General features: G+C 40.5%; 1 protein-coding gene across 1 annotated transcript in view; it reads left to right on the forward strand.

Annotated features, from left to right (window-relative positions):
* The window catches only part of LOC137518635 (cadherin-6-like), a 510,593-nt gene that overhangs the window by 435,707 nt on the left and 50,204 nt on the right, over nucleotides 1-24,682 (forward strand). The window contains exon 8 of the mRNA XM_068236737.1: nucleotides 15,683-15,936. Within this exon, the coding sequence (XP_068092838.1) occupies nucleotides 15,683-15,936 (254 nt within the window). The remainder of the gene's footprint in view (nucleotides 1-15,682; nucleotides 15,937-24,682) is intronic.

Consider the following 24,682-nt stretch of genomic DNA (forward strand, 5'->3'; position numbering starts at 1 on the left):
CACAAGCCTCAAACCTGGTATAGTTGATCATTGGGTGACTGGGGTTCAATTTCAGAAAAGTGGGTGGAGCCTACAAAAAACAATCACAATTCACCTATTGATTTTCAAGGCAAATATTTAATTGCTGTCATTTTTGCACTGTTAATGGCACAAGCCTCAAACCTGGTACAGTTGATCATTGGGTGACTGGGGTTAAATATTTAGAAAAGGGGTGGGGCCACAAACAGCAAATCAGATGTGTTTCATTTCAATGAAAATTATTCATGCCAAAGACCACAAATCTCACAAACTTGGTAATTGACTATTGACAATTGTGTGTTAGGGTTAGAAAAAGTGGCCTGCAGCCAACAGCAGCCAAATACATACCCGGGAAACATTAGGACATCAGTGGGTGGAGTAAAATATAAATTTCACTGCTAGAATGTAAACTGAAATTTGGCACACACATAATACATTACCTGGAATAAAGTATAGGATACTTTTTATTCCCATAACCAAAAAGAGGGCGGAAACAAATACAAATTTCACTGGAAAATGTAAACTGCAGCCATTCTTACATTGTTACACTGGAGGTGTGTTTAGCTCCTAAGGGCACAATGGTTAATTTGCATATATTCAGCAGTGTTGCCCTGGGAGACATCTCAAGCTCACTCCAACCTGAATTATTGCAAATTCTTTCTGTTTTAAGAAAGCAAACTTTTGTTTTTCTTAACATCTTAGTAAGGGGGCTTTTAGGACCATTGTAGTCCCTTACACACTCCAATGAGTTCTGGGCCACCATGAGCTTGCTGGTTAGTCGGTACCTCTCGGTGTTACAAGCCCTACTTCATAGAGCCAAATTAATCCATGCCATGCACTGATGAGGATCAAACTATGCAAGACAGTCTGTATGCATGTTGGATTATTATGGCTCTGTACAAATTAACAAACTGACACATCATTGCATTCCAGCAGTTCTGGAGGTGTGTTTAGCTTTTAAGGGTAACAATGGTTAATTTGCATATATTCAACAGAGATGCACTGGGCGACATTTTAAGCTCACTCCAACCTGAATTATCGCAAATTCTTTCTGTTTTAAGAAAGCAAACTTTTGTATTTTTTACACTGTCAATGGCAGGGTTCTTAAACTTTGCACAGTTGGTCACTGGGTGACTGGGATTAATATTCAGAAAAGTGGGTGGAGCCTACAGAAGCTAATCAAAATTCATTTGCCCTTTTTCAGCTGGTTCAAAACATCTAATGCCACTTCTCATGCCTTCTTTGTTCTTGAAGTATTTCTAATTATTCAGCATTACATGAGTAAGAATGAACATCCATGATGCATCACTTCTGCTTAGACAATGAATATGCAATTTTTTATTTTACATAAAGCCATGCACAATGGTGTACAGCATACAGAGCCATACTAATCCAACTAGTAGACAGCTGTTTCAGGCTTAAATTAGACTTTATCAGTGGTAGTCTTGGATTCAAATGGCTACCTGGGTGGGACTTTAATGTTACAATTTTTATGAATGATTCTTTATTTCAATCAGATACATCTGCTTAAATCAAAAGTAAAATAAAGTCAGTAGTAGCTCACTGTAGATATAAAAACAATCATATAGTCGATTGTAAATAGCCGGTTTAACCATCTGCCCGGGAGATTTGAATGATCGTATATGATCTAAAAATTGTACCGTTGTTAAATAAATATAATCATTCCTAATCAATTATGTCCAATTTATTAAATCGATCAAAATAAAGAATTGTTTATAAAAACTGTACCGTTACTGTGCACCTCAAGGAAATAGGGGCTTCACAGAGTACCCAGTTAAAGGAGAACTGTAGTGAGAGGTATATGGAGGCTGCCATATTTATTTCCTTTTAAGCAATACCAGTTGCCTGGCTATTCAGCTAATCCTCTGCCTCTAATACTTTCAGCCATAGGCCCTGAACAAGCATGCAGCAGATCAGGTGTTTCTGACAAATTTAGACAGATATGACAAGATTAGCTGCATGCTTGTTTCTGGTGTGATTCAGACACTTCTTTAGGCAAATAGACCATCAGGGCTGCCAGGCAACTGGTATTGCTTAAAAGGAAATAAATATGGCAGCCTCCATATACCTCTCACTACAGTTCTCCTTTAACATGTGTCCCCTTTAGCATTATTACATTTCCTGTTGGTTCATTGTTGATAAGACGTTAACAGGAATTTTTGCAGGGAAGTTGTATAGTTTCAGGCAATAGTAGTCCGTTAGGCCTCTATCAAGGTCAACAAGTGTGCTAGCTGTGATGTGGGTTATTTGTAAACAGCAGAGGTTCTTTCTGTGACCACATATGTGTGTATTCCCCGAAACCTGTTCTTGAGACCATTTATCATTTTCTCTGTCTAAATGATTCCTAGCAAAAAGGACATTCAATGATACAGAAACATTAATCAGTTTGCTCTAGTTTTTCCGGAGCATACATATTTCTTGTATTGCAGCATGCTATGGTTGTATTGAGAATAAACCGCTTCTGAGTAGAATTTGCAATGTCAGGTTAAGTACTTTTTGGCTTCAGCTGGGTCCAGAAAACACATGAGATCCATTTTACGGAGCCCAAATGTTGGATGACTGCAAACACTTTTTCTATTTGCTTACAATATGTACTCTGGGAAAAGGCCCAAATTGAGATGCTACAAAACATTCAAAGCATTTTGCTGCTTCGATTGTTATGTCTTTGAAATGTTTCTATTTTTGACAGTCTGAACACATCTCTGTTATTTAGCTGTCCAGTTTTGCTTTTGCAGTTGATGAGCAAGTCCCAAGTAAATAAGTCAGTTTATTCTATTCCAGTTTATAGTTTGTGTATTTTTGTACACTGTTTACAAGTAAAATATACAATTGTTTCCATGAAATTGAATAAAACTGTTACTGGTTTAGGCCCAAAACTTCTTTCTTTTACATTAATGATGTGCTACATGCCAAAGCAAATCTGTAGGTGGGCATACACCTAATAGAAGTTACTAGAGTGATATAGGTTTGCTAGTTCTGGGAGCTTAGCCATGGCCCCTGAACTCATCATGCAAAATAGAAACAAAGCTGTGTTTAGAACTGCCCATTTATCAGAATTTGATTGGGGAGTAGCAAATGGCACATCAACGTTCTGCACTTACCCAGCTAATGAAAATTACATTAGAACTGCATGTTATTAAATAGGGCAAGAACTGTGCATATAGGAAAGAAGGCACCTCGATCATTTGGACAATAAGGATAGCTACTTGTAGAATATCAGTACAAATACCAATACTCGTACTCTACTATTGGTCAATCTGTAAAATGATGCTACTGTAGAATATCGGTAATTTTTACCATCGCTAAAACTATTCTCCCTTGATCCCTTTCTTGGCATCCATGCCACTTTAAAAATTATTTATTTACTGAGGGTGTCATAATTTCCCCCGGCTAAGTCTGGCCATACAGTATTAAATTAACATTCATTTTTTTGTTTTCAATCATTATTACAATCAATATTACAATGTGTAATAATGATGCTGTGGCAGGTTGATAATGGATTGTTTTCTAATGGGTAAAACGATCTACAGTAAGTGCTGAAGGGCTACTTATATCAGGCCTTCAGCTGGATGCAGCCATTCAGCTATAATATGACTAGGACTACCATACCATAGAACTTTCTAATGGAAGGTCTCTGTTGAGATATACAGACTCCATGCAGCAAACCAACCATGTGATTATGGAGATGGCAAGTTGGCAACCTACAAAAAATAGTTTTGTAATTTGCAAGAATCAATCACTTTGTTATATTCAGAAATGGAAGTACGAGTGTTGCTAATGTAAGCTATCATGTAAAAAAGCTATAGTAATCAACATCTAGTCAAATGCATGTCACAGACCCAAACTAACTGAAATTACACAACACATAGTAATAATGTAGCTATAATTATTGTTATGCAGCCCCATTAATACAAATGAATGTAATTTCTGCACAGCCTGGGTCTCTGCTTTGTTAATTATGGTTCTAGAAAGTGTTGCTACAATTAAAAAAAAAAGAAAGAAATCTCAAACAATCACCAACTTAATCAACACATTAATAGTTACTGCCACATCATTCTTATGCTAACCAAACTGCCCTTGCTGTGGTAGTCAGGGATGCTAATTTGATGTTAAAATGTTTTTCCATCATATAGAATTCCATAAAGATCAGTTTACTTTACATAATTGTGTGGCACATCTTTCCACAAATGGTGCTTAAAGTAACCCGAGGTGAAAATAAACTGATGAGATAAAGAATTATGTTTATCCACCTACTCCTAAAAAATGACCTGTTTTAAGTATCTCAGGGTTTTGTTTTATATTTAAACATTTATAAAGTAGGTTGAATGTTTTAATTCAACCTACTTTGAATGTTTTAATGTTTAATGTCTCTAATTAGTGGCAGCCTATTAAGTGTTCCAGAGTTAGAAAAGGGCAATAGTTCATGTATTTTATCTCTCCCTTCTCTCAGAAGTTGTATTTTGCCAGGAAATCTTGTATGGCTGCAATTTACTTATCAGTGATGTTTACAATATTCCAGACAAGATACCAACAAGACAAGCCTAGAAATCAACTCTTTCAGGCAGCAAAATTAAACAAGTAAAACAGCCTGGTCGTTAATATGTATTGTACTATACATACATGTTTATCTCATCAGCGGTGGCTGGATGGTGTAATGGTTAAAGGAATACTATCGATTCACATATTTTTTTCAATTGACACAGGAATTGTTTGGGAAGTGCTGCTAAGTACTGGTGTATACATTTTAGTAGCAACTTCTTTGTTTACTGTTATCAAAATACTTTACTGACGCCAAAACTGACGGCTGACTGAGCCATAAGGAGAGGGGAAATTCCCCTCACACTTGGTCAGTTAACTCTATGTGTAACTCTGTGTGTGACAGAGAGAGACAGGACACAGGAGCTGCAGCTGTTGGGAGCTCTGTTTCTGACTGAAGTGTCTGAAGAGAGCAGAGGAAATGTAACTGTTTTTGCTTTCAGAGTTTGATGTTTGATATTTGCTTTCTGTAGTCTGATATGCAACTCTGGCTGTGCATTGAAGCAGACACCCCTTCTGCAATTGATTTGTCCCAATATAGCTAAATCCTACCCTCAATAAATTACAGTTTTTGCCACTGATATTTACCATGAAAAGTAGGAAAATGTTTACACAGCTACTTAGACAATATTTGCACACTGTCATTTTAGAACACTTGCGTATCGATAGTATTCCTTTAAGGGCTCTGCCTCTGACACAGGAGACCTTTGTTCGAATCTCAGCTCTGCCTCTTCAGTAAACCAGCACCTATTCAGTAGGAGACCTTAGGCAAGTCTCTCTAACACTGCTACTGCCTATAGAGCGCATCCTAGTGGCTGCGGCTCTGGCGCTTTGAGTCCGCCAGGAGAAAAGCGTGATATAAATGTTCTTTGTTTGTTTGTCATCATGTCACATTTCGCCTCGGGTACACTTTAAGACTGAATATACTTTAGCTGTGTACAAAATCACCCTGTCTATAGACTTTCAGCTATTTCCAGCTGATTGTCAATGTTTGGATTGTGCAGCATAAACCACTAGGCTGTACCCAGGTTTAAGAATGCCTTACTGATGACAGCACATAGTGTTATGATCATATGATAGTGCTTTCCAGTTTCTGTGCTTCCAACCATTAGTTGCTGATCCACAGAATGAAGATAGTTTTATGATATTTTAAATGTTGCCAAGTTGTCCTAAAATGTTAAACATATTGCTATATAAAGCAAACTTCTATCATACAATATATTGTTCCTCCTGTTTCTGTTTTTAGATGTTTTTTTACAAGTGCAGATAGATTAGCTGTCCTGGAAACTGTGGCTAATGCTATGTTATTTAACATGCATATACAATATTTATAAAGCAGCCAGAGCCACTATCCCTGGGCGGATTTGCCTTGCAAGGCCCCACAGTACACACTTTACTTCCTTGTTTACAACTGTTTAGAAAGCAGGAGTCATTTTATGACTTGCAGTACCTATAATATACAGTAGGCACTGTAGCTTTAGAGTAGAGCATAGAACATTTCCTGCAGTGTCACACCTAGCTATATAGTTCTTAGAAAAAAAAATGACTTTGCGCTCCTGCTGGTATCTATAAAGAGAGAGCAGGTGTTTTAAACTAATGCTATCAGCACAAGCTCATTTGCATTAAACAAATACAAAACAACAGGTAGCCTAGTGTTAAAAACACAATACATTTAATTACATATAACTGTTTTTAGAATATGATTATCGCAGTCCTCTATGGGACCACTAACCCTGTAGAGAAATCCGCAGAGGAAAGCACAACGCTGGCAGTTTGGGAACATGTTTAAATCATGTTAAGTACATTGCATGGCGTACATTAGGAATTAATGTCTTAGGCTCTGCTCGTTTTTATTGCGCTGGGGGTGCAGTGCTTTAAAGCAAAGGCAATAGATATATGCTTCCTGCCTTTAGTCACAGCTTCTCCAGAAATAATTTTATACCATATTAAGATGTGCTCCTTTTTTTATAGAATAACAGTCTACAAATTTACTACTGTGGGAGTTTATAAGATATTTTATCACAGGTAATTTCCCTGCAAAGCCATATTATTTTAAAGTGCTCTGTAACCAGTCTGGTTTTGATTACCTTGATTACATGACAATCCAATATGCCTTAAATTTAAGTCCTCCAGTGCACCAATTAAGCAGGTGTGCATGATATAACTAACAGCTAATTAAACAATTAATCTAATTCTTATTACCATCAAGACCATTTCCTTAAGGATTAGTCTATCTGGAAAATTTGTCACGCTCAGCGGCAGTTGGGCTTCTGTGTGGCTGCGATATGTGTTGTTCAGAACTTTCATCCTGGAGCATATGGGACATATCAATGACCTTCTTTCTAAAACTAGCTAAAAACTAGCTGTCAGTCCTTATTAATTACAGGAAGATTTTATTATTTTGATCAAATCTACCTGAAATGTGCTTCCCACTCTGTTGGTCAGAAATGTGCAAGCGATTCAGAGAATATAATCTATTGGGACAGCATTCATACATAGAAGAAACCCAGTGTTGAATTGACAGTGGAGTAGTTGCTTGGAACGTCACTGAGCAGCGACTGGTACCTAAAAACAGGGCCGCTGCTCTGAAAGAGTCAAACTGTGCAATTGCCTAGGGTGCCAAGCTCCTTAGGTGCTCCACAAGCCAGGGGTTGTAAAGGTCATAAGTTTACAGTATGAAAATGGGAGGTGTCCCACATTTACTTTTGCCCAGGGCCCAATTTCACCTAAACTGTCCCTGCCTGCAAAGATGGATACAGTAGCGATTCATCTCTGCTACTGAGTGTGACAGCTACAAAGAAGTAGCTAGCATACTATAGCTCTAGCATCCATGTCATCCCTGTAATAGCTGATTTACCCACACACTTGAACTGGCTTTGAGAAGTTGGGTGGACAATATTTTGATATGTTGGAAAATATAGCAGAATTTTTCTTTAAAAATAGAAAGAAAAATAGAATAGCCCTCCCACGTCCAAGAAAAAAAATGGTCAAGACAAGACATATAACATTTACATAACCTTTTTCTCCTAGCGGACCCAAAGCACTTCAGGGTTGCGTTCAGTTCCGCAATCGCGATTTGCGGGCAAAATCTTGTGATTCAGCGTGATTTGCACTTGTGATTCCTGTCAATAGAACAAGAATCACAGTCGCTCCAAAAACGCGTTTGTGATTGATCGAAATCGCAAATGCCACAGTGTGAATGTATTCATAGGGATACATTAGTAGCAGCACTTTGCTGTTCACCGGCAATCAGCAAAGCGCTGAAAAAGCACCCAGTGTGTGAACCACCCCTATCGCTAGTCATTTCTTGCTCCCTTGTAATAGACTGAAAGCTTATATTTCTCCCTAGTGAAAGGTGTGCGTCATGCATATATGTTATACACATCTGTTTGCAGAGTAATGCATCTTGCTAACCTGTTCATGAGTGTTATATGCTTTTTTTAGAGTAGGAGTAGAGTTCAAAGTCCACTGTCTAAAGGAGACAGTTGAGGCATGTTGCAGTGTATGTTTCCTTGGAGTATCATGCACTAGAACTAACCAGAGCGGAAAAGCTTGTCAAGATTGGTCAGCTTTAACCAAAATACTACTGTACTTTGAGAGCTTATATTTCCATGAAACTTATCGTTACACCATTGAGTTTCCAGCTGAATCTAAACATAACAGAAAATAATTCCTTTCATCAGCTTTTTTTCCTCGTGTGCTGTAAATAAGTTGCATCGCAAGTTTTCCCTGTAGACTTGGATTAAAAATATAGTCAACCAGGTAGATTGTAAAAGAACTGGAGGGCCCAAAGTATTTGCTGGCTTATGAGATTTGAGAGATTTCCTGTGGATAGCTCTATTTAGTCTGTTCTATGAATATGATAAAAAAAGAGACAATGCTTCTGAAAGTTTGCAATATGAAACTTTTGAATAAGCCATTAAAATATTTTTTAATCATTTTTTACTACGCACATAAAAGCTCAAAATTGATTGTACTTAACTAATCATGGTGCCGATTCATACACATACATCAGCGCTGTGTAATATGTTGGCGCTTTATAAATACAATAAATAATAATAATAATAATAATATATATAGTTTAACATGGTTGATGTAAAAAGAAGCTTAATCTAATATATATTAGGGGGGCATGACAGCCCAATCCTGCCCCATTATGACAACCCAGTGAGATGATTAGATGAGGCTGCATAGAACTAGCCTGGAGGAAATAACAAGTGCTTTTGAGCATAAGAAGAAGGTCTGCTTATCACAGACAGGGGCTGACTTACAATGACAGTTTGTGCACGGAAAAAGAGATCAATTTCTCAGAGCAGCCAAACAGGTTTTATCTGTCAACTGAAACACAAATTTCAAATAGCAAAGAAAAGTGTGTCTAAAAGAACCTTATGGCATTTATAAAGAACATCAAACATGTATTATACATGATTTGGGAGGGATGAGCAATTGAATTCCTCTGCATTCCAAATTTCCAGTTTCGCAACGGAGTCCCCAATGCAGAATTCCACTGTTTACGTAGAAGTCAATTCCACAGACTTTAGTGATTACCGGTAATAGCAAAGCCTCCTTACTTAATAATTCTAACATTTGTGTAGTGCTTTTCTCCTGTTGGACTCAAAGCGCTCAAGAGCTGCAGCCAATAAGGGCGCGCTCAAGTGGCAACCCTGCAGTGTTAGGATGTCTTGCCGAAGGACTTCATACTGAATAGGTACTGAGCCTAGCCAGGATTCAAACCCTGGTTTCCCATGTTAAAGGCAGAGCCCTTAAAGGAGCACTGTGGGGGGGTAGGGGGAAAAGAGTTGAAGTTACCTGGGGCTCCACAGACATCCTGTGCCCGCACAGCCACTCACCGATGCTCCGGTCCCTGCCTTCAGTTCACTTCTGGAATTTCCGACTTGGAAGTCAGAAAACCACTGCGGCTGTGCCCTCGCTGCTGCTGACGTCACCAGGAGTGCATTGCTTAGGCCCAGTATGGTCTGCATCAGCGCAGTACCCTCGTGGTGATGTCAGGAGGAGCAGATGCAGTGGTTTTCCAACTTTAAAGAAAACCTGAACTGAAAAAAGTAAAAACAAAGATACGCACATCATACTTACCTCCTGTGTTGTCCACTCTTCCATCTCTTTCTCCTCTCCTGCGTCCTGCTGGTCCACTATGATCAATAGAATTCTCCGTCCTCCTGTCACGATTGGTGTAGCAGAGAGAGGGTCTGATTACCGGGGGAACTGCAGTATCACCGAGAATGCAGAATATACCCGATTATCGATGATCTGCAGTATCACCGACAATCCGATATAACGCTAACCTCTGAACACCTGAGTAGTGTAAGTGCTTGGTGCAACAGTAATACCTTGAGGACTAAGCCTCAGAAACAAGTGCCGTACATGTATGAAGTACTGCAGCAATACAGATTCCTTCCGAAGGCCTGGACTCTCCCGGAGGAGGAGTCAGGCGGAGCGTAGGAAGGACAGAACGTAAGTGACACCTAGGAGAGAGTGTCACTAACAGATCTGGGAACTGCCTCTAACAGTAAGGTCAGTTCTCGAAGTCAGGCAAGCCAGGTCGTAACACACGGACAAATACAGTACAGATTCAGAACGCAGAGGCGGAGACTAATAAACAAGCAGGGTTCGGCAACAGGGTATGAGAAATATCGGGGTACAGAATCAGGAGTCAGATGCAGAGTCTAAGAGCGAGCCGAGGTTCGGCAACAGGGTATCAGAATGACAAGGTACAAGATCAGAATACAGAAGAATAGTAACAAGCTTGGGGAACCTGAGGAGCAGGTTCCCAATGAATACAGGATGGGCCCTGGGGCAGTAAATACAGAGCTGGCCCTGTGGAGCAGGTGCCCAGCAAATACAGCGCTGGCCCTGGGGAGCAGGTGCCCAGCAAATACAGCGCTGGCCCTGGGGAGCAGGTGCCCAGCAAATACAGAGCTGGCCCTATGGAGCAGGTGCCCAGTAAATACAGAGCTGGCCCTGTGGAGCAGGTGCCCAGCACATACAGTGCTGGCCCTGAGGAGCAGGTGCTAAGCAAATACAGCGCTGGCCCTGGGGAGCAGGTGCCCAGCAAATACAGAGCTGGTCCTGGGGAGCAGGTGCCCAGCAGATACAGAACTGGCCCTGTGGAGCAGGTGCCCAGCACATACAGTGCTGGCCCTGGGGAGCAGGTGCCCAGCAAATACAGAGTTGGCCCTGTGAGCAGGTGCCCAGCAGATACAGAGCTGGCCCTATGGAGCAGGTGCCCAGCACATACAGAGCTGGCCCTGTGAAGCAGGTGCCTAGCAGATACAGAGCTGGCCCTATGGAGCAGGTGCCCAGCACATACAGAGCTGGCCCTGTGAAGCAGGTGCCCAGCACATACAGGCATGAACTATCTCCTAGCGATAGAGATAGTTCTCAGGGTCGGGAAGGCCAAGTCGGCAACTCACAGACAAACAAAGTACAGGATCAGAAGACAGAGGCAGTGTAGTCAGACAGGCAGAAAGTCATAACAGATAATCACAATCAAACTAGTACTTTAGACTATCAACAGAATCTAGCTAAGTGTAGGATTACAGCTCCAGCTGGTCCCGGCACACTTTCGGATCTGACTAAGGGTCTGCGTGCTACCACGAAGTGATTGCAACGACAGGCCACCAGCAACTGACTAAGCAGCAGAATATATAGTTGCTGGACTCTGCTGCCCCGCCCAAACCATTCAGCCAATCATGAGTCCTACAGGAGTCAGCTGACCTTCCTGATCAGCTGACACTTCCCCTGCTGGTATAAAGGTCCTGCATTCAGGCCCGCGCGTGCATAGCTCTCCATCTGTCTAGGTGCACTAACAGACCCAGCCACACCAAGCACATGCTGCTGCATGCAAACAGCCGCTTTGCTGTCAGGACATGCGGCGGCTTTTCCGCGTTCCACCACACAGCCAGACGCGTGCAAACCGCCGCGTAGGACGCAGAGTCAGCCGCCTAGCTCTTGGCACACGCGGCGGCTTCTCCGCGTCTCCTCACACCTCCATTTTGAAAATGACCATTACCCCATAACAGCTTCCTGGTCAGCACACTGTTAAACAGTAATATTGCCCACCTGAGCCATAGGGAAACATGGACCTTACCTGGCACATCAGTTGTCCTCTCAGCTATAACTGACAGCAGCTGATATATATAACTGACAGCAACTGATATATTTCAAATTTTTGGCAGAACTGGAAGGGATCATTGTGAGAAGAAAATGGTGAGCTTCTGAGAGAAACTGATGGCTACGTAAGTATGTAATATTCATTTACAGGTATATGGTGTGTTTATTTTAAATAATTTGACTCGGTTCATGTTCCCTTTAAAGTCGGAAATTCCATAAGTGAACTGGAGGCAGGGACCAAAGCATCAGGGAGTGGCTGCGCGGGCACAGGAGGTCTGTGGGGGACCATTAGAAGCCCTGAGTAAGTTAATCTCTTTTTCCCCCTACAGTAGTCCTTTAACCAGTACACTACATGCTATTATCACCAAAGTTAGTTAGTGGGAATAGATGGTACAAGTGAAAATATTATTTCAAGGATACCTTATAGTTTTAAAGAAAATCAATTTTTTAAAAATGTAAAAGAAAATAGTTTTAAACATGGTAAAATGATATTTTGCTGTGGTACGCTTTAATATTTACAGAGCTCTGAGTTCTGTATACACATTGTATACATTTCAAGAAAACAGACAGTGTGAGTCCCTCCCTCCCAAGCTTCTTTAACCCCTTGTCACCCATGCAGGCTGGTAGAGTCAGAATGTAGAGCCTAGACCGCGTGGGGCTCCGTACACTGAGCCTTAACGCTTACATGGTCCATGATGTGAGGAAGCTCAGGAAGAAAGGGGCGACACAGCCTCTCCCTCCTCAAAGCCCTTATCCATACCATAGATAGGGGTGGACCCCGGGGGGAGGAGTTGTGGTAGAACTCCCAGTTGCCCACCCTCTTCCAAGTGAAAATGGTAGAGAGGTATTAATGTGCCACTCCCCCCTCCCCCACTTCCACAAAAGGTTAAATTGAAAAAGAAATTCCGCTCAGAATTACCAGACAGAATTCCGACCACCCCACTTTTTAGTACAATCCTCTGGCTTGAGTAATACAACATACTTGCTGACTTGGTTGGATGACTCCTTGAACTACTTGTACATCTATTTATTCTGTGCATCCTACAAGTTGTGGAAATGTAAAGAAGTGATAATTCCTGTATAATGGTAAGGCTGACACATCACATGGTAACGTTACCCATACTTTCATCCATTTGTTCCAGTGCAGCTTTGGCTTAGTTACTTCCCTTGCCTTTTAGTAAAACCTTACAGTTAATACAAGACATAAAAGCATCCACATACAAGACCATTACATGAAAAAGAGTTAAGGCAAACATATCAATTTTAAAATAGTGCTTTGCAAAACATATCTTGCCTACTATAGTGAAAACGTGAAAACTAAATGTCTGGCTAAAAGTAACTCTCTAGCAGTCTTTTCTGTTGATTCAGTCAGTGCTTTTAGATGAAGGGAGTAATGTGGATTGTCAAAAATGAGGTCAAATAAGAGAAACATTTTCACCTGCCCTGTGTAAGTGTACGGTGTACGTCTAGTTTATGTAAGGATGCAGGCTATTATCAATTAAGTTTAAGCTTTGTTTTTTATTTTATTTTGTAAACTGGGGGGGGGGGTTGTTAATTAATACCTCCTCCAAGCCTTATTCACCTCTTACCCCCATGAGGACAAGTATTGGCCAGGAAAGCTGAGCCGGGACCAGTACGATTCTGTCGATTGAGTAATACCAGCCCACATGGTTCTTAACATTAGGAGGCACCCTGTGAAGGGGAGGAGGGTGGTACAAACCCCACCATGATCCTGCTCCTCTTACTAAGTATCCCCATACTCTTACATACTTGAGTGAGTGAGTGAGTGAGTGAGTGAGTGAGTGAGTGAGTGAGTGAGTGTAAAACACATGCATAAGCGTGTGTGTGTATAATATATACTGTATATAATATTCTCATCCTGCTAATCAGACAGAGTGAATTTGCATGTTATCTGACCTCCTGGCTTAGAAAGGGGAGGCTATAAAATGTGCAATTGCTCTGTGTAGTCGGTTGGTCATACTATGGGGTGTGTGAAGGTACAGGAGGGGGTGGTGGTTGTGTGGGTGGTGTGAGTCTCTGACATGATATGCAGTCATTAACTGGGGGCACAGTGCTCACTTCAACTTTAATAATGTATCTTCTAATGTATAGATAAATCGCCATTTAACTTTAAATACAAATAGTTCCCTTTTGATATACTTCTCTTTGGTAATTAGAATGGGTTTTGATAATTAATCTAAAATAAAGTCTTCCCAATACATATTTGGTCCTTCAGTTTAAAGAATTCTAATTGGTTGCCTCTGGTGTTTGCTTTGCTTTGCCTAAGTTTTCTCTGCTTTTGTCTTTTTAAATTTGTTGGTAATCTGCTATACCAACACCGTTTTCCAATTGTTCTTACAGCTGCAGCAGCCAGTTAGGCTTATTCAGTAATAGTTCAAAAAGGATCACTATGGCACTATGAAAATTACAGTAACCCAAAACTGTTTCAGCATCTCCGAACGTGAAAGGTCATCCGGTAACTGCACAGTGTGTATCATTAGTGCATTATGCACTATGACGGTTTATAGCTTTATGTATGCTGATGCAGGTTTCTGCTTTTTCTTCTATAAAAATGGCATTGTTTAGCAAGATTGTGTAAAGACTATAGCCTTCAAGGTCAGTAACCTATAGAAACTAATCGTATTTCATGCTTTCACTCATTTATTTACTGCACATTGAAATCTGGTATGTTGCTATGTGCTGCAGGCTTTTGTATATGATTATTGATCTTTGCATTACTTTATTAAATGAGCCAAATATTTGATATACTGAGACAAATCCAATAAACCAGAACTGCAGAAGTCAACATTTTCAAATTCTGGCCCAGCTAGGCAGACATTTTAATACAATTTCTCCGAAAGGTTAAAAAAAAAGTTTAGTTGTGCCTGAAGATTGCAAATGATAAAGTAATTATGTTATTTTAGAGTGTGCCTGAAGTGATGTTACATGATGAGATAAACACATATACATACTGTATAGTACTAGGCCTACTAAGAATTTGTCTCAAGTGCTTTTTCTGTTTTTCAATACAGGAAGAGTTAAAAAATTGAATTGTTATCTATGTAAATGAGATTGTGGAATTTTTCTGACAAGTAAATAGAAGCCAAAACAACTGAGAAACATTGAGAGAAGGCTTCTAAAGCACAAGGGTTCATGACTATTTGTGTTGTTTTTTTTAATCAGAAAGGCAGATTTGTGGGTTACTGTTCAGAAAGTTTTAAATGAAATGTAAAGGGAAAAAAGGTCCCCAGTCTAACTTACCTACAACTTCCTCTAGCTCCCTGTAGTCCTTCTGGTCCCTCACCGCCATTCTGCTCTGATCCTTGTATCAGCTGTGCTTCTCTGAAAGCTGCATGTACGTCCCCAGGCGTTCTGCACTTGTGCAGTTCTTAAAAATTGCAACTATAATGAGCTGTGACTGGATAAGTTGGGCAGATTTCTGAGGGGTACAGCGGCTGAAGGGAGCAGTGCGGAATGATGTCATGGGACCAGGAGGACTACAGGTTGTAGAAGAAGTCGTAGGTAAGTTAAACTGAGACATAAAATGATGAAATTCAGTTATGTGTTTACCTTAAGGTCCTGTTCACAGTGGTGTGGTGTGGTGTAATGGCCACTTCATGATGCGGCTTACCGTACTGCAATGCACCATCCATGCGATGTTCACAGTGTGGTGAAAGCATTGAGGTATAACGGGATGCAGCATGGTGACACATTGCATTCAGTGTGTTACTGCAAAACACTCCCGTTAGGGCTACAGTGAAGCATACTTTTCATTGAACTGTACTGTATGCTTCAGGAGTAACATGCGGTGACGGTTTCTTGGTGCTGTTACAGGGAACGCACCGTGGCCTTAGTAATATACAATTAATCATCTCATACATTTATTTTCTCTTTAGGTTCACTTTAATTTACTTGCTTAAATACAGTATGTTTCTTTTTTTTTCCATTTTGTAATGCATTCAATATTTTATTCTAGGCACTGGACTTTGAAAAAACAAGAATGTACATCTTAAAAGTAGAAGCTGTCAATGCTTACGAAGACCCCCGATTTCACTTAATGGGCCCCTTTAGGGATGTGACTACTGTTAAAATTTTTTTGGAGGATGTGGATGAACCCCCGGTATTCAGTGAATCTGCCTACGTACTCCAAGTAATGGAAGACGCTAAAATTAATACTCCTGTAGGATCAGTCACAGCCCAGGATCCAGATGCTACCAGAAGCCCTGTGAAGTAAGAATTAGAAACATGCACATCTATTTTCTTGTAATGATCAAAGCTGCAAAATGTTATATTATTAAAGTCTCGTAGATGATGAGACTGGAGCTATCAAAGGATGTTGTGGTTTAACACTTTAGTTTGATGTAGCATTCATGCAAATGGAATTTTCTGCAGTGCTGTTTTTTCCACTCTGTTTTATTGGTCCATATCTACCTAAGCAATGAAATATGCAATGACAGAAGTCATTTGTGCACCGCTCTTCCCACATTTAGGAAATAAAAGTGAATGCTATAAGAATAACTAAATTGAAAGCACCCTACTGTCAAACATTTGCTTGATTAATGCCTTTGGCATAGTGCTACATGTGCTGCCTTATTCTGCAATCATCTGCAAAGTGTTAAAGTAGTCTTAATAGAGCAACAACACTTTGCACATGCTGGTATGCAGGTTCCTCCTGTTGTGTGTGCTTATAGCAGCTAGCGGGTCCCACTTTCAATAGGGTGACCCTCTAACCATTTCATCTCTGCCGAATGCTAATGATAGTCAGCTAGCAATGTCTTCTAATGCCAAATAGATAACAGTAATGGTTCACATTCACAATTAAATATCAATCCTTGCAAGCATAGTGTAAAGTGTTTTCATGTTTTTGTTTTGTTCTTGTTTTTTCTTGTTTTTTTTTTTTGGGGGGGGGGTGCCCTTTATTGAAGAGAATACTTAGAGGGGGTATATTTTATTGTTCCCAGCCATTTCTAGTTTACCCTACCCAGGACCGAATATGTATGAGGCAGCAGCTGTCAATACATTTTGTCCCACTGAAATCAAATCGACACTTTTTATTGTCCAGGGATTCTACGAAGTGTGATTATTTTCAGTTGTAGCAGTTTATGCACTTAAAGGACAACTGTAACAAGGGGATAGGGAGGCTGCAATATTTATTACCTTTTAAGCAATTCCAGTTGCCTGGCTATACTGCTGACCCTCTAATACTTTAAGCCATAGCCCCTGAACAAGCATGTATCATATCAGGTGTTTCTGACATTGTTGTCAGATCTGACAAGATTAGCTGCATCCTTGTTTCTGGTGTTATTCAGACACTTCTGCATCCAAATAGATCAACAGGGCTACCACACAACTGGTATTGTTTAATAGGGAATAAATATGGCAGCCTCCATATTCTTCTCACTTCAGTTGTCCTTTAATGTATGCAATACTATTATCAATAAGGCAAGGAGTGAGGCTTGGTAGGAAAGGAAATAGTAGGAAGTGTAGGAGCTTAAAGAGGAACTGTAACATAAAAATATCCCCTGGGGGGTACTCACCTCGGGTGGGGGAAGCCTCCGGATCCTAATGAGGCTTCCCACGCCGTCCTCCATCCGTCAGGGGTCTCGCTGCAGCCCTCCGTGGAGTCCGGGCAGCGGTGACGTCATTATTTACCTTCCTGGCTCCTGCGCAGGCGCTCTGACGGCTGTCGGCTCCGAACTACACGGAAATACCCGATCGCCGTCGGGTCTGCTCTACTGCGCAGGCGCAAGTTTCCTGCGCCTGCGCAGTAGAGCGGACCCGAATGAGATCGGGTATTTCCGTGTAGTTCGGAACGGAAAGCCGCCACAGCGCCCCCGCTGGAGCCAGCAAAGGTAAATATTGAAATGACAGTCGGCACAGTCGCCGGCTGTTCGGAGGGCTGCGGAGAGACCCCCGTGGGACAGAGGACGGCGTGGGAAGCCTCATTAGGATCCGGAGGCTTCCCCCACCCGAGGTGAGTACCCCCCAGGGGATGTTTTGAATGTTACAGAGTCTCTTTAAAGGAAGCACAACTCCAACATGATAAAGGCTTTGCCATTGGACGTCAGTTAGAGAACTGCTAACATGTCAGAAGCATTATAAGACATGTCATAAAAGTGCCTGCATCTATAGCAGTCTGATAGTGAAATGTCATAAAAGTGCCTACATCTGTAGCAGTCTGATAGTGAAATGTTAAGATAAAAGACCTGGGACTTTCATATGAAGTTAATTATTACCTTTAATGTCACATCTAATACTGTTAATGTTACATCTACACCCTCTCAATACAGGCAAGTTCAGCCATTGGGGCCATGAAAAAATAAGTTGGATGAATTGTTCTCATTTGCATTCAGTGGTGTAACTAGAAATCATGGGGTCTGGTAACAAAGTATTGATGGGGGCCTTACATTCCTAAAGATTTAAAATCAATCGAAAATGAAAGAACCATGTGTTTGCTCAGTCAGTCTTCACACTGCCAAATAATGGGTTACAAATTGTGTCCCCATTCAGCAGATTGCTACAATTATTGTACCTGGAATAGTGCATTCTGGGTATCTCTACATCTGGTTTCCTGCCAGTGGTGGGTCCACAATGAGTACAGATTTCATAGAAAGCCAGTCTGCATCTGTCTGAGTCCTAGTAAATAATGGCTTGGTAGAAACCTTCATAGCACCTGAAATCCTAAATGAACAACAGAGTACCCTCGATATGAGGGGACTGTTAATAAAACTTAACTTTTAATAATGATTTATAAAATTCACTAACTGCTTTTTATAAATACATACTATGTAAATAACTGAGCTAGGGGTACATTATAAGTACAACAATGTGATCGCAATCACACCCCTTCAGCTCAGCGATATCACAAAGTATATTACACAATAACCCCATCATAAATAAACCCAACATGTTTCACTTCTAAAATGAAGCTTTTTAAAGGGAAAACATAATGTGCTATACGTGCAATAGTGCTAGGGTGTAAAATACAAGGTAATAATAAAATAACAAAGAGCTAGTGAGCGTGTCCGCTCATGATAGCAGTCTGGCTCACTAGCTCTTTGTTATTTTATTATTACCTTGTATTTTACACCCTAGCACTATTGCACTTATAGCACATTGGCCTCAATTCACTAAGCTTTATCAAACACTTTATCAAACGTTTGATAATTTACCTCATGGGTAAAATCTAATTTTGAATTCACTAAGGTGTTATATATTTATTGAACATTTTAGCAAGAAAACATACGATAAATATATAACACTTTAGTGAATTCAAAATTGGATTTTTCCCATGAGGTAAATTATCAAACGTTTGATAAAGTGTTTGATAAAGCTTAGTGAATTGAGGCCAAGATGTTTTCCCTTGAAAAAGCTTCATTTTAGAAGTGAAACATGTTGGGTTTATTTATGATGGGGTTATTGTGTAATATAATTTGTGATATCGCTGAGCTGAAGGGGTGTGATTGCGATCACATTGTTGTACTTATAATGTACCCCTAGCTCAGTTATTGACAGAGTATGTATTTATGAAAGCAGTTAGTTAGTGAATTTTATAAATCATTATTAAAAGTTACGTTTTATTAACAGTCCCCTCATATAGAGGGTACTCTGTTGTTCATTCTGTTTGGTAGAAAGACAGAAGTGGTAATACATGCACCCAGCTGTAACCAGGCCAGCTATAGAATTATGGTTTACTGAACAGGACTCATTTACTATCCAGTGGAATGCTGGCTGCTATTAAGCAATGTTGATGCTTATGGGATCTGTTAAAGTGGAATTTCAGTGTAAGATGGATATAGGTGGCTTGACTCTGCACAGTCACACGCATTCTGTTCTGCATGCAGCTAGTGTTGCCTGCAGCAGATTCTCAGCCGCCCTCTTGTTCTATACTGAGAAATGTCACATTTGCATTCTACCTGCATGGTCAAGTGAAAGTACAAAAAGGGAACCACAGAAGAGCTATATTCCAACAGGTTAGCCTAATGCTGCCATTCTTCATTGTACTCAGACATTTTAAGAGGTGTATGACCTATCACATGATTAATATTGCAGCCCAGCTTCAGAATATCATATGCAGGTTCATTTTCCAGCAATACTACTGAAAGTACTGCAAGTGCCATACACTAAATGTATTGTAGCAGAAGACAAATTACTGTTAAATTAAGGATCCAGTCAGTACAAACTAGGAACAAGCAAACACTTTAAAGGGTCAGAATATATGTCTTCGCCGTTGTAATAGACAAGGACAAAAATACATGTAAGTAAACCTGAAGTAAATAATATTAATAATAAAACTAGACAGTAAGGAAAACAATGCTGGCTGCAGCTGTCACCTTATTTTCTCTTTAGCTATACCATGACCTGTAAATATGTGTATGATATTGTTGTACATGCTGTATTCAGCATTAAGTAGCAGTTTGGGGGTCTGCACAGAGCAGTAGGAGGCACAGAGAAGTTGCCAGAGACACAGAGAGCACTCCATAAAGTGGCTGATCATTATCATAAAAACAATTGCTACGACTATCTTGAGAAAAATGCCTTCTCTTGTTCCTTCTTGAACATTTTATATTGTAGTCAGTTGTAAATGTATTCAAAAAGCAGAAGCAGTTTTGTTTCCCATAAATATGAAATCATTGAAGGTATATTTGTATAGACATCATAGTAGGATGTCTATTGATAGTGCTTTCATAATTCTAAATACCAGGACTTTGCTTAGTCCATAAAGACTAGTCTATGTTCTAGTTTGCCATATTCATTACAATAGCTTCACCACTAGACTATATAGTCTGACATAGTCTATCACTAGTCTGACATTTATAGAAATGACTATTTGATACGGTAGAGTTTAATTAGCTGGAGCATTCAATCCACTTGTCATTTTACATATGATCAGATAGGCCTCGATTCATAAAACTGCCTGCGAGCGGGGAAAGTCGAGCGGGGAAACACCGCTGTCGGTATTTCCGCCTTCAGGGTGGTAATTCATAAAAATTTAGCTACTTGTGATATACGTGCGGAGATACTCCGCTGTAGGCAGGCGTTAGGCTGTCGGGAGACGTGCGGAAACAGGGGAAGCAGGCGGAATCCCTCCGTGCGGTGTTCTCTCTGCAGCTGCTTGGGAGGTCTGTCCCATTCACTGCAACGGATTCCGCACGCTTCTCGCCACATCAGAGGTAGCGGTAATACCCGTCCGCATACCGCTACCTCTAATCTTTATGAATTGACATTTGTTACTGTTGCTGTGATAATCACCGCGCAAGGCGGTGATTGATCACTCTGCTCGCAAATGTCGGCTTTTCATGCGGAAAAAGCCTTTATGAATGCATATTTTGGTGTGTGGTCGGTAAAGTGAGCGTTTTTTTGCATTTCCGAATGCGGGAATGCTTTATGAATCGAGGCCATAGTCTATTGAAGTAGCGAGGTCAGTGTTATGAAAGGATTACAATGCTCAGGAAAATAAAGAATTATCTCTTTACAGATTAGGGAATAGCTATTTGTGCATATGCACCCACGTGAATACACCTACACGTACTTTTTAAAAAAAGAATCCCAGTACAGTCTCCTGAGAGCGCATGTATATGATTGTATCACATGACTGCCTATTCACTAATGTTTCCACTACATTGCTATACTCTAAAATCAATCACATACTACTTATAGAGGGACGTTAACCAGGGATTGAACTTAATCCCAATCAGTAGCTGATTCCCCCTTTTCCAATGAGAAATCTTTACCTTTTCTTGACCCGATCATCAGGGACATCTGTATAGCTGATATTGTGGTGAAACCCCTTTTACGGTGTGGTGTCAACACCTAGGCTCTGACGTCACAGTGTGGGAGCCTCATTGCATTGTGGTTGCCTGTTTGCTAACGTTCTTCTTTAAATAAAGCCAAGTCATGTTTGTGGGATCACTTCTGTCATCCAAAGTTCTCTAACACTGGAGAAGCTTAAAGGTGGCCACTAAAGGTACAATTTCTAGCGAAAAATCTTTTTTTGGTTGTAAATAATCTCAGTTGATGGGCAAAATCAATAATGAATGATAATAAAAACAATCATCCGATTGAATTTTCGTCGAACCAAAATTTGAATTTTTTTGTTGGTCATGATAGATAGGAAGCAATGATTGGTTAGTTGATGGTGTAGTGAACGATTTTTCATCCGATCAGAATTTCTGATCGCCCGAACGATTTTTTGCTAGAAATTGGACCGTTAGTCGCAAGCTTAAGCCTTAACACCCCTTATAGCCACAAATCGCACAGCGGGTGGTCCCTGCGCCCACTGTTATAGCGGACACCCTTTTAAACAAGATGTGTCTTGCACAATTTTCTCGTGGGCACCAACAGAGGTGGAGGGACACGGCAAATCATACTTCGGATCCCCAGTAACTGTCCACAGTGGGGCTGGGGTGTAGTGTGAAGTCAGCCTTAGTAAATTCCGATGTGACAAATAGTGATTATGTCTTGTGTACATTCACTTACAAAACTGAACATTGTTTTTAAATGTGGACTGAAGCATGGAATATTCTCAGCCACTTGATAATAGACGTTTGAAGGATGTCCTTTGCAATGTAACTGTGATTGCTTTTTAATTTCAGTATAATACACTTTATACACAGTTGCAGCAGCGGCATAAACTACGAATGCTTGCTTTATGTTTATCACTTCTCCTTGACCCATTAGTGATTTTCTTTTCCGTTTAGTGGAAGGCTTATCGCAGTTAATGCGTCCAGTCTCACATTACAGCAGCCTCTTATTGTACCCTATCTCCTCTATCTCCAGTCACAGAAGTATCAGAAGTAGCGTCTACAATGCTTGGTTTCCGTAGGAAGGAAACTATGGAGACACTGATATTACAGAATCGTACAGTACAGCATCAGCATCAGTCCAGCATAAATCATTCAACATGGACCCAAATGTTTCATTTTAAGCAGCTTTTCACAGCTAGTGCTTTACTGTTATGAATATATGCATAATGGTAGCTATTTGCACAATTATCGGATCTTACTGTTTTTGAAAGCTGTTGCATTATTCTTTAACTGTTGTGTCAAGTGTGCCTACTATTAGTAGTCATTCTTTGAAGAGCTTTAAAAAATTAAAAACCCCATATATAATTATTCCTATATAAGATTACAAAATGTGTTTGTCATTGTAGTCAAAGGTTTTTATGTAAAGACTGAATGCTTGAGCTGATTTCTATATATTGGTCAGATTTGCAGCCACAGATGTAGCACAGAGTCAGGGTGGCAATATACTGTCAGATAAAGGGCTGATTTGACGGGCAATTGATACTCCACCCTGAAATACCAATCAGAGGTGCTTCCTTACAGCAGCCTCCTGTGTTAATCAGATACTGTTATACGCAGATGAATGATTTTGCGATGCTCTATCCAATGCAAAACAACTGCTCTGCCATTCAGTGCAGTCATGATTTCCATCTGCACTTGATTACTTTTCAGTACATGCTGATCTCTGTTAACAATTAAAAATCATGAAAAATCGGTTGAAGTCTAATCAAGATAATTCTGACTATCTTGCCTATTTGTGCGGTATGCACCTTTTAACCCCTCAGTGATCACTGAGCATACACTAAGCACTGTTTAGTTGTACACAGTAAATATTCATTGCTGTTGTGTAGCCTTGGTCTAATTGTGTAGCCCTGGTCTAATTGTGTAGCCCAAGTCCTGGCAAGCAATTTTCTATGCAGCATGAGACCATTTGAGGCCATAAACACTACTCATTTTAATTACAGCAGACTATAAACAGAGAGCCAAGAACCATTACCATACTCTTCTTATTTTTGCTATACTTAAAGTGACTGGTTAGGACTGGGCTTCAGCTAGATAAAGCCATTGTGGCTGGTTTAGGGGGAGGTCTTACACCTTGTACCCACTACACATTGCAGGTGGTTGGGGGGCATACATTTAATAAAGGCATCTGTTGAAAAGGGTGCATGAAAAGCCGATAGTATAATATCAGTAAAATTACCTATATTCTACTACTTAATTTATATAGTAATTTTATTATTATTATTTAGTATTTATATAGCTCTGACATCTTCTGCAGCGCTTTACACAGTCTATATATTCTTGTCACTAACTGTACCTGCGGAGGAGCTCATGTTCTAATCCCTACCATAGTCATATGTCTATGTAGTATATGTATCGTACTCCAGGGCCAATTTTAGGGGGAAGCTAATTAACTTACCTGTATGTTTTTGGGATGTGGGAGGAAAATGAAGTGCTTGAAGGAAACCCACGCAGACACGGGGAGAACATCCTAACTATTTGCAGATGTTGACCTGACTGGTGGAATTCCAACCGGGGACCCACCAAGGCAAGAGTGCTATCCACTAAGCCACCATTCTGCCACCAGAAATATTGGACGATATTTTACTATAACTAAGCCTAACCCTACTTTCACACAGAACCCTCCCTCTATTGATATGTTACCATACCTTCACTATTAGTCATCAGTGAATCTGACAGGTCATTCTGATTCTGTGCTCCTTCTCTTGAAAGCACCACGTCAGTCACCAAAACAACATTTTCACAGTCACAACTAAGCGCAAGCCGACCTCCTCTCCTGCATAGCCATAGCCCATCTGTCCCACTTCACTGTAAACTGGTTTCTTTATTGGTGCTGTGGCAGGCTTCTAGTCCTACAGGCAGACAGGAGGAATGGCCAAGTCTATATGGTATGAACTCAACCTACCCGCTGAGCTATAACCCAGCATTTGCTTCAAAGCAACTGCTGAAATATGATTGAAGGGAAATCAAGGTGAGAGACAAGTGGAGGCTGCCATATTTATTTCCTTTATACAGGGCCAGTTCTAAACTTTTTGCTGCCTGAGGCGCACTTGTGAGGATGCGCTCCCACCCGATTTGGAATGATCGCGCAGCACCCGACAATTTACTCTGCTTCAATTAATGTTCTCACATGACATGCTGCAGCTCAGCACAATAGCACACTGGCTGGC

Source organism: Hyperolius riggenbachi, chromosome 5 (assembly GCF_040937935.1).
Source record: "Hyperolius riggenbachi isolate aHypRig1 chromosome 5, aHypRig1.pri, whole genome shotgun sequence".
Classification (NCBI taxonomy): Eukaryota; Metazoa; Chordata; class Amphibia; order Anura; family Hyperoliidae; genus Hyperolius; species Hyperolius riggenbachi.